At 34.2% G+C, this 11,080-nt stretch overlaps 1 protein-coding gene across 1 annotated transcript; it reads right to left on the reverse strand.

The window, feature by feature from the left end:
- Positions 1-568: 568 nt before the first annotated feature.
- On the reverse strand, positions 569-6,994 carry LOC116116768 (starch synthase 1, chloroplastic/amyloplastic-like). Its single transcript, XM_031402815.1, has 15 exons — positions 6,480-6,994; positions 4,911-5,290; positions 4,702-4,779; positions 4,479-4,603; positions 4,043-4,124; positions 3,719-3,892; positions 3,334-3,415; positions 2,894-2,985; positions 2,752-2,814; positions 2,580-2,669; positions 2,259-2,383; positions 2,058-2,166; positions 1,920-1,975; positions 1,439-1,478; positions 569-1,158 (listed from the first exon to the last, which is right to left on the reverse strand). The coding sequence occupies exons 1-15, from the start codon at positions 6,868-6,870 to the stop codon at positions 1,000-1,002; spliced, it is 2,046 nt and encodes a 681-aa protein (XP_031258675.1). The 5' UTR covers positions 6,871-6,994; the 3' UTR covers positions 569-999.
- Positions 6,995-11,080: the final 4,086 nt, after the last annotated feature.

Consider the following 11,080-nt stretch of genomic DNA (forward strand, 5'->3'; position numbering starts at 1 on the left):
AGTCATAACTCTCTCTTATAATTATGTTGATTTATTTTTATTTTTATTTTTACCCCATTCATGAATATCTTAAGTAACTCTTTATAAGTGAACTTGTGTTAAAAATAATAATAATAGTAATCGTTTGAGATATGCATTTCCTCCCCCTCAAGATTGCAAACCAAATATGAAACACTAACCCCTCATATCAAGCTAAGTATTCATTCTTCTTACCACTTCCAAACCACCCCATTTCCTTTGACAAAATAAAAAATACAATTTCTTGACCACTCACATAATCGTTGTGTGACGGTTGTATGTATATATCACGCATGCTGTCAACTTGAAGTATATTATGCTTGTGGACATAACACATTTTAATGAATTAGCTAATACATATAAACATAAAAGCCTCCCCCATATAATGCTCAAGAAGCCTATGGTTTTTTCTCCAATTAAGAATTCAAAGAGCTAAGTCTCACAATAGCAATCACACAAATTTCCAATTATACACCAACCAAAACTCTCCAAATATTAACAAAAAATCCCATAATTTTAGTCTGATTTCATTAAATAAGATGACATTTGACGCACAAGGAGCCAAATTCCATGTGCAGGAATCTTGCCAAATAGAACATGTACATGGAAATTTATATGTAAACTATATAGCATACCATTTGTCATAGCAGCAATATCTCATTGTTTTGCTTGTTTAAAAAGAAATACATAATTAATACAACAGGAATTTTTTCCCCTAAATCTATAGATCAAAAATCGATCCACCAGTCAATGATGTGCACTTGTCAAGAAATACACTGACTCGTCAAAAAAATAAAAATAAATACACCATACTCGTCGAAAGCATACCCACCGGGCATGTTTACAAGAATAACTGTTTCCTGAAAGTGATTCTTAAGCTGGAGATATGAGCCAGACCAGCAGCATCATGTATAGAACCTAAATCACGAGAAGTTTGGGATTGTGTTGTTCTCTTTTTACTGCTTTTGCCTCATTTATCTTTTAGCTAACATAAGGACGGTCGATGAAGGCCCATTCGAAAACCTGCTCGTATTGTGTCGCAGCATTTTCCCATGTATAATCTTTCTCCATACATCTCTTCATTAACCCTTCCCATGATGTCTTGTATTCTCTATAAGTTTTTGTTGCATTTCTTAGCGCCTATCAATGACTCATCGATGGTTAGATACAGAGCGATAAAACCCCAAAATATTCCAAAAATAATCATATTTTTACTGCTATAGGTTTCATGTTCTGCATATTGTAGCTCAACTACCAAATCAATTTGTCAAAGGCTTAACGCTAAACTATTATAATAATTGCTATATTCCTCGCTGATTGTAGACGTAATACAGCTATACTGGATTTCAATTTACTAAAGGGAAAAGATAACATAAAAATGTACAGCAAGAGGTAGTTCAAGTGTAATGAAATGACTTACGGCCAACATGCTATCTTTGATTAGCGGCGAAAAAGTCCACCTGTCAATGCATTTAACAACAACATTATTTTATAGAAATTATATTTTATAGGGTATGAAACATTGCTCACACCACCTCTCACATAAAAAATACAATAAACAGTCCACCCCAACCCAACCAAATTGAAAAAAAAAATGGAGAGAGAGAGAGAGAAGTGTCCTAACAGTCAAAGTTGAGAATTTGATACTTATAGAAAGTATACTTTTAAAGAATAAAAAATATAATGCAGCAGATAGAATCACCATGAATGTCACAAAAAACTAAACATATTTTTTTGTAATTGCAAGAATTTTCATAGACAATAAAATTTCTCTCAACAAATCACTTTGTTTCTAGACTGCAGGCTGAGCATCAGAATTATGATATTTAACTTCAAATTTTTTTTTTGGAAAAATGTAAACAGAAAAAAGTGAAGCCAAGAGCTTAAGGATAACTACATACCCAGTGCCTGTACCACTGCCTCCTTCAGCATATGGATTAAAGTTTTCTACCGTATCCTATCACACAGAGAATTGCATTAAACACACCAGATAAACTGTTGAAAAAACGAATCTTTATTTCGTGGATGTTTGAACTCACTCTAAGTCCTCCAGTGGCATGAACTACTGGTATAGTTCCATATCTCATTGCATACAATTGATTTAGTCCACAGGGCTCAAATCTTGATGGCATCAACAGTATGTCACAGCTGTTCATTCAAGAACTTAAGTGAGTAACCGACAATTCCTTAAAGACTCGTAAACCATAAAGAAAAGTTTCATAGAAAAATGGAAACATTACCCTGCAGTGATCCTATGAGAAATTGGAACATTAAATCCAACCCAACCACGGAACTTATCTCTGTAAGTTACCTCAGCGACTCTCATCCAGCTCTCATACTGAGGATCCCCAGACCCAAGCATAACCTGAAACAACAATGTACATCCTGATAAAGGGGTGACACAGAAAGCATCTTCCGCATGCATACACATCACAAGCCCTCTCTATTGAGGATTGATTAGTGTAACTCTTTCAAGTCATGAATGACAAAATCAAAACTCATAATTTCAATTAGAGTCATTGAATACAACAAGTTAATGATTTTATGAAAAGCTGACTTACAAATTGAACATCTTCTTCCATAATCTCTGGGGTTGCTGCCTGAATCAGGTCAATGCCTTTTTGGTAGTCCAGTCTCCCAACGAATCCAATCTAACGAGTTGCACTAAAAGAACAATTAGACATGGAGATATTTGCTACCATGTCTAGGAAGAAAGAGAAAATTGCATCTTACCAGAGGACAATCAGGCCTAACAGGAAGACCTAATTCCTTCTGCAAAGCCATCTTGCATTCGACCTACACTTGATAGAAAAACACAGTTACAGAATGCTGCCGCAGAACAACTAAATCTAGAAATGAGATTTAACCAAGCCACCTTTCCAGAGAGAACATCAGCAGAATAAGGGACAGCAATGTGCTCATCTGTAGATGGGTTCCACTCAGCGACATCAATGCCATTTGTGATACCTAATCATCATAACATAAATTAGTTGAAAAAAAGAAATCCAAGCACAAATATCATACATATAGCCCATATGGTATGACCATACAATAAAGAAACATCCTGCATATGATGAACAACATGAGATTTTGTCAGTTATGACTTGTGTTCTATTCTTGTTTGCAACAATGTTATTCACGGGGGTGAGCTCCTAAATAGAGGTCATTATACGAAGTTGGTTCCATCAAAACGGAATCCTAGGAGGTACTAGTATATGGCAGTTTTTGTAATGTCTACCCCTGAGACATTAATTTTTCCACACTAGACAATAGCCATTAGAGGGAGTTTCCCAGTTTTAAGCTCAAAACACTTACCATCTAGAACACTCTTTCGACTGGTTAATAGCTCATGTAAGCCATATCCACCTTCAGGAGTTGTTATTTCCCATGAATAACCCTGCAATTAACAAAAGTAACATTGACATTAAACATAGTGTGATATTATGGAGTATATAACACTTCTGACTTGAATGGTGCAAACAATATTAACCATAATATAAATTGGCTGATTTGCCCAGATTGTGTTCATTCATATTCAGATTTACTCAAAAGTAAGCAAATCAAATCAAACATTGACATAAGAGCTAAACCTCAGAAGTCGTTAATCAATTGAAAAATACCAGGAAAAAAAAAAAGCACCCAGATATTTTATGAAATTAAACAACCCAAAAGTAGGAACAAGGTATGCATAGCTAATTACCTTGCTAACCGTTAGTATTCTATCAGATGTCACAACTGCACCCTTCAGAAGATTGACAGCTTCACCTGTGTCTAGAGCATGTGTCCTGGCCCATGTGGGAAATACCCATCCAAGTGCCCCATACCATTGCGAAGGCAATCCCAAATGCTTAAAAGTTGCAGCAGGTTCGACACCCTTGCATATGCAAATAGGTAATTAGTCAGACCGGTAACATAGACGTGTATTTCTAAATTTCATTAGAAATTATTTCTTACATTTGTGAGCCAAAAGTGTAAGAGTGAAATTATAGTAGATTAAAAAGAATGTGGAAAAAGTGATAAGAACCTGATGTGAAAGGTTATGTATTACAAGAATACTCCGAGCTTCTTTATAAACTCCATATGGACGATACTTGGATGCCAAAAGCCTGAAAACAAAAGCACAGAAAATCAAAACCCTAACAACTTGAAACATATTTGAAAAAATTTGCAATTGAACCCCCAAAAAAAAAAATGCAAGGGATGTATGACAAGATGTGTTTTTTGAATTATGAACCAAAAAATATATAAGAGTTGATTATAAAACCTTTTAGGTATTTTCACGATTACAAGGCAAAGGAAAACAAAGTTCATTTACCAAAAGAATGTTTTTCTGTTCTCACTAGAAGAGGAGTGGGGAAGGGATCCAATAAAGGAGAACTAAGTCTAAATAAATCAATTAGTAATCAACTAATGGTTCACTACATATATCAAATATATTGGCTAGAAGAAAAACTACTTACACTGGAACAAGGCTAGCATGCCAGTCATTGACAAGGAAAAGGCATTTCTCTCCATAAGTAAACCCTCCTAATGGAAGCACTAATGGAGCTTCGCATGCTGCATAGCTAAGCAAAGTGAACCTAAACTGTAAAAGCAGATGAGAAAACACCTTGTCATTATTGGAAGACAGAAATTCCGGTTACGTCAACAATCTTAAAACCCCAATTCAATTCCAAACCAGACCTGGTTATCTCCAAAAGCACCATTACTATCACCGTATGGATTTCCAGGTCTGTGATATGCAGGGTGGTCCACAAACACCTAAAATCGAAGAAAAGAGTTCATTCATTTATAAAAAACAGAAAAAGGAAAAAAAAAAATCCAATCCGGAAAAATATTAAAAAGAAATCATGAAGGCTCAACATAAAATGAGAGACAGGAGAAATTCTTACCCAGTCAACACCTTCTCTGTACTCGTGGAAAAAAGAAACCTCTTGTTCTCCACCAAAGCAATATACCTTGATACGACGACCTAAATCTGTAGCATTAGCAAACTTCTGGTCTGCAGTAGTGCCATTCTGATATCTAGGAGAGACAACCATTACACGATGTCCATGTGCAGCTAATGCTATAGGCAAAGAACCACAAACATCTCCTAATCCACCAGTTTTAGAATAAGGTGCTGCCTCAGAAGTGACAAAGACAATACTGTGGGTTACCCGAGTTTGAGCTTTTGATTCTCCTTCAGTGTCCTCAGTTTTCTCTACTTCATAACTAGATACATCTTCTTGAGTAGCTACATCTCCTTGAGACTCACTGACTTCATTGTCCCCTGTAGTTCAAGTTTATGATTCATAATCAGGTCTCACAAAATTCTTCAGTATCCACAACAATTAGTAATATATCACCAATTGATTTGAAAAACTCGCTACAAAGTTCATCGATTTATGATTAAAAAAACCATGAAATGCATCACTAGAAACAATTACAATAAACAGAAGGAAGACACTTCATTCAAGGACTGTCCAGCCTGTTTCAGTAAATCATCTTTTCAGAAGAATCAACTGACCAGAAAATTTGGGCATCTCATTGCAGAAAGATGAATTATACATTACTTCATAAACAAGTTCACCAAGATACCCAAAAATATGAATTAACAGGTGAAGAGATATAATAATTCAATCGGATGGATCATTTGCAACACAATTCAATCTCCATTTGTAATGATCAAGCACCATAAATCGAAAACCAATCTTTAAAAAAAAAAAAAAAATAATAATAATAATAATAATAATTCCTATAAATCGATATAAATTCAACAATTTTTTTATGGGATCACTACAATTATCTTGTGGGACTATATTATTATATAGTATATGCCATTCTCCGAGTCAAAGCATGTGACCACATGATTTGCCCCCGGCAATGAAATTGGATCATGAGTTTCACAGGTGACGTTGATCCCATTACCAAAATTTAAGATTCTGGTCTATGAGTTCAAACTTTCAATAAGGCAAAATTTATTTTCCTAAATATATTAAGTCAAATGAAAGGAATATTATGAAAAAAGTAAAGGTACCAGATAATATTGTATAAAAATAAAATAAAGAAATAAAGAAATAAAATAAGTGTAAAAGCAACCACAAATATAATAACAAAATAATTAGTAAAACCAAAACTAAAACCAGAATAAAAGCAGAGACAATTAAAAACATTGCTCTGCTTCTAGGCCTACACTCTTTTTGCTTTCTTTATTTTATTTTATTTTATTTTTTTTGGTCCATTTGATGTAAAATTTAGATGCAATTTTTGTTTTCACAATGAAGTACAGAAAACATCTTTTAATAAACGTGTTCAATAAAATATTTCCAAAACCATTTCTAGATACGATCTAAAATCCCAAAAACGGAAAAAAATGAATTCCCTTGTTTTCCAGAATTCGAAAACAGTTTTCTTTGTTTTCAGAAATTCCTGTAATAAGAAATACATGCCAAACTCACAACGAAGTGATAAAAACATACCCAAATGAGGAAGCAATTGAAATCCAATAACAGAACCAGAGTCGTCTCTCTCAGCACCCAAAACGCGACCATTTTTTTGGTTGACGTTGCCGTTTTTGATGTTATTCTTGTTGATTTTATTGTTGATGTGTTTGTTGGTCTTCTTTTGATCATCTTCAACCGCAAAAGAACCGTCTTGCGAACTGCCGGAGCCACCCGTTGCTCCGCCACTACCGCCATCACTTACAAACGTCAAGCTCCTGATCACCAAGCAACCATTTTTATTCGGTTTCCTCCACAAAGAACCAAACCCGACTTGCGTTACAGGCCTAAAACTCGGAGCAAGTTTCGTCGTGCTCGAAAACGACGATGATCTGCATGAAATAAAACGACTGACTTGCAGAGACTCCATGGAAGAACCTGCAGAAAGTTACAGTTAAAAGAAAGAAAGAGAAAGAGGAAGTTTGAAACAAGACGAAAGGGATCGTTCGTTCTTATGACTTGAAGTTGAAAGTAGAAAGTTTGAAAACAAAATCTAATAAAGATATTTAAAGAAGGCACAGGACAGTTGTAAGTTGAAACTAAGATGAAGATGAGATCCCTCAAAAGGGCGAAAGCTCGAACTGGATCCGCTGTAAACGGTCCTACAGGTGTTACTGTGGATGGCCAATTATATCTTGACACGTAATGTAAAAGTTGTTGGAGTAATGGGGTGGCGGGTTCTTGTTGGGGGAAGAGTGATTTGAGAAAAAGACGGAAAGCACTTGGCATTTTCAAGGAGGGTAAAAAACAAAAGGGTTCACGTGAAGAGTGTAAGATGATTGGAGAGATTGGTTTGAAGGCACCGTCTTGATTGCTAGGCCTTACAAAAAATGAGCGGTGTTGAAGGGAGGTCTAGCCTTTCGTTAACTATCAACTCGCACAGAAATGGAATAGTCCTTCAAATGGAAATAGGTTCGTTTTTCAATAAGTGACAAAATAATTGAACTTGCGGTGCATAATCAAGTTATGTTTGATTGATGATAGGTCATAGGTAAGGTATGTTACAGGAAGTGGTACTCCGGTTGACCTATCAAGGGCCCTGGGTGGACCGAAGCCAGAAATTTTATTCTAGAGCCACCAAAAATAATGTTGATTAATGATACATCAGATATGTTTCAGTGGTCCATGGTTAGCGTTGGAGCCAGGATATTATATTGGGGACAAAGTGTAATGTTTAATGAATGTGGGGTTCGAAAAAGTTTGGATATTACATTTACGGGGGTCAAAGTTGAGTTTAAAAACTAAAGGGTGCCAAATTGAGTTTGTAAGGATGAGTAACACAAAATCAAATATATAATAATTGACAAGATTGAATTCGTAACAAATGTATTAGAGCAAATTTTAATTTTAATTTGCCACATGAATTAAAATACAAAGTTACATACATGGGGCCAGCGAGGGGTATAATATCAATTATTACTATTTTGAGTGATTAATAATAATAGAGTAACACAAAATCAAATATATAATAATTGACAAGATTGAATTCGTAACAAATGTATTAGAGCAAATTTTAATTTTAATTTTAATTTGCCACATGAATTAAAATACAAAGTTACATACATGGGGCCAGCGAGGGGTATAATATCAATTATTACTATTTTGAGTGATTAATAATAATAAGTGTTCAATTAATAACAAGTGGTAGACTCATCCAAGGGCCAGGGAGGGGTCTCAGGGGTGGGGTGCAGCCAGAAAAAACTATTCTCACTTCTGAGGCCAAAACATAATATGCAATGAATGAGGGAGCTACGAAAAATAGAAAGTTACATTCATGGGGCCATAATCAAAACTGAATTTTATAGGGATTAAGTTAATAATTTTCTAATTAGATTTTAAAACTTAGATTTTAAAACAATTGTGGGTTGTGACTTCTAAAATATTTGGTAAAATTATTCATAAATCAATAACATTAAATATATAAATTTTTCCATAAAAACTAATGTGTTGCAAAATGAATAAATGAATATGTATAAAATTAAATCATTAAACGCTAATTAAATTACATAAATGATATATTAATTAAAGAGTCGTGAACCATTATTTTGCATATTTCATTTGTACATGCAGCACCAGTGCACCACTATATATAAATATATCAATTATCCATTAAACTTCATTTTTCCCTCTTAATTTCTTTATTCACTTAAATTTTACATTTAAGAACCCTTAGATGTAATTTCCTACATGTATGTATTCTTTCAGTCCCTTTATTAGTTAAGTATTGTCTTCTAACCCTCAAATATAATTTCTTATTTCTGGTTATAAGGGATCACAATAAGGTAATTGATTTGAGTAGCACATCATTTAATAAGTTGGTTTTTGATCATTGTGACAAGACTGTACTTGGAGGCTTTTGATTAAAAGACTATGTGAAGTTCAAATTTAATTAAAAAGCTGTGAAGTTTTAAACTCTTAACTAAATAACCTTATTATTGATTAAGAGTAATTAAACATGATCAGTGCTTAATTAAGATTAATGAAGTATTTTCAACCGGTAATGAATATTTTGTTAAAAAATTGTGGGTTGTGACTTCTAAAATATTTTGTACAATTATTCATAAATAAATAACATTAAATATACAAATTGTTTCATACAAATTAATGTGTTGCAAAATGAATAAATGAATATGCATAAAGTTAAATCATTAAATGTTAATTAAATTAGATAAATGATATATTAATTAATGAGTAGTGTCATATCAGTTTGCATATTTCATTTTTACATCAGCATCAGTGCACCACTATTTATAAATCAGCAGTGCTACATATACCAGAAATGGGTATTAAAAATTTGCACCGAAACACATGGCCCTGACTCGGACGTCGCCACGTAGGAAACGATAAAAGATTTTCGTAAGTGGACGGGCGTCCAACATTTTTGGACAACCTTCCATACTTCGTGGACGGCCATTCATTCAGAATGGACGACGGTCCACAACAAATATTTAAAAATAAAATGGACCACCATCCAAATACTAGGGACGGGCGTCCCTTTAATATGAACGGTCGTCCAAGTTATATGGATGGCCATCCAAATAAAAGGGATGACCATCCACAACAGATGGACTGGCATCCATTTAGTGTTAAAATTTTAAAAAAAAAAACATTAGAGGGACGCCAATCCATCTAGTATGAACGACCGTCCATTTTATAGGGACGGCCATCCACAATAGATGGACTGCCGTCCATAAGAAATCCAAAATGTTGTTTCAAAAAAAAAAAAAAAAACTAAAAATTAGATGGACGGCAGTCCATCTGGTGTGGACGGCCGTCCACATTAGATGGATTGTCGTCCATAGTATGTTAAAAATTAGAAAATTTCTGAAACTGTACATTTCGTTTAGGGATTTAAAAAAACTTGCAGAAGAAACGCTGAAAGACCGCCGCTGTTGAAGCCACAGTATCTGCCATCGTTGAAGCTACATTATCTGCCGCCATTATTCACTTCTTCATCATCATCGTCTGGACTCCGGCTATGAGTATTTTCTTGTTTATGATGATTTGAGAAATTTTTTACTTAATTTCTGATTCAATGAGGAAGAATTGAAAAATGTTCTGACATTGTGTTTACTGTGGTGTTTTATTGAGCATATCACCTGAAAACTTGGCAATCCGTTATTTATGTTGATGCATTGTTGGGGATTTGTCTCGGTATTGTATTGTTTCACATAAAATGGGTGCTTTAGTGGCTGGTTGTTGGTTTTTGTATGGTTCAGACGCTGGTGTATTGTTATCTGAAGCAGTGCTTCCAATGGTTAGATATTCTGATGTCAGAAGATAGTGTTCATAATAATATTTTCATGTTTCTTGACAATAAAAACATATGCATTTTTTGAGCCTTCAAACATATGCATTTTTTGGATGAAATAGTCAAAGAAATTAATCAAGACAACGTAAGTATTTATATGTACATTAGCCTTCAATAAGTATAGTTTACTACTTGACATTTGCTTTGCCTCCAGTCTGTTGTTTTCTTCTCATTTTAGCTTGGACTATATTTTTACCCATTGATTAAGTTGAGCAGTATAAAATTGTTAGTAAGGGAATTTTGGTGGAATATAAATTATAATTTAGGTTTAGTATTATATACGGGAATGAATTGTCGCAGCAACCCATCTTGTATCTATTGTAACTTCTTACAGCCAGAAAGAAATAGGTTTTCTGTGTCAGCTGCTGATTATTAGGTGAATAACAGCTGCTTAAAAGCCAAACCATCCACTGATAAACTACTGAGGTAAGAGGGCTAGCATGGAATGGTTTTACAATCATTGATAGGATTAGATCCTCTTATGGAAGGTTATCACATAGTTCAGGAATGTTTAACTGGGAGATATCTTTTCTCTATTAAAGTTTTGTGACTGAACTTAAATCATTTTGGTTCCTGAGATTCTTTTACTTGTGCAATATGTTTTGGTAGCAGTTGTAAGTCTTCAAAAAATAGCTCTTTGTTCTTGGATGGATGGTTATATCCTTGAAGATACATGAAGAAAAGAAGGACAAGTTGTCCTAAAGTTTCAAAAACTATAGAAGAGAAAAGTCAGCTCAAATCTATTGACATATGAAACCCTAGCCTAGAA

This window comes from Pistacia vera, unplaced genomic scaffold (assembly GCF_008641045.1).
Source record: "Pistacia vera cultivar Batoury unplaced genomic scaffold, PisVer_v2 Contig782, whole genome shotgun sequence".
NCBI classification, from domain to species: domain Eukaryota; kingdom Viridiplantae; phylum Streptophyta; class Magnoliopsida; order Sapindales; family Anacardiaceae; genus Pistacia; species Pistacia vera.

Excerpts from the sequence above, each read along its gene's own strand:
- LOC116116768 (XM_031402815.1), bottom strand. The coding sequence starts at position 6,870 with ATGGAGTCTCTGCAAGTCAGTCGTTTTATTTCATGCAGATCATCGTCG. Across the intron at positions 2,384-2,579 it reads TGGAAGAAGATGTTCAATTT|GTTATGCTTGGGTCTGGGGA; the intron begins GTAAGTCAGCTT and ends TTGTTGTTTCAG. Across the intron at positions 1,159-1,438 it reads TCAAAGATAGCATGTTGGCC|GCGCTAAGAAATGCAACAAA; the intron begins GTAAGTCATTTC and ends AGTCATTGATAG.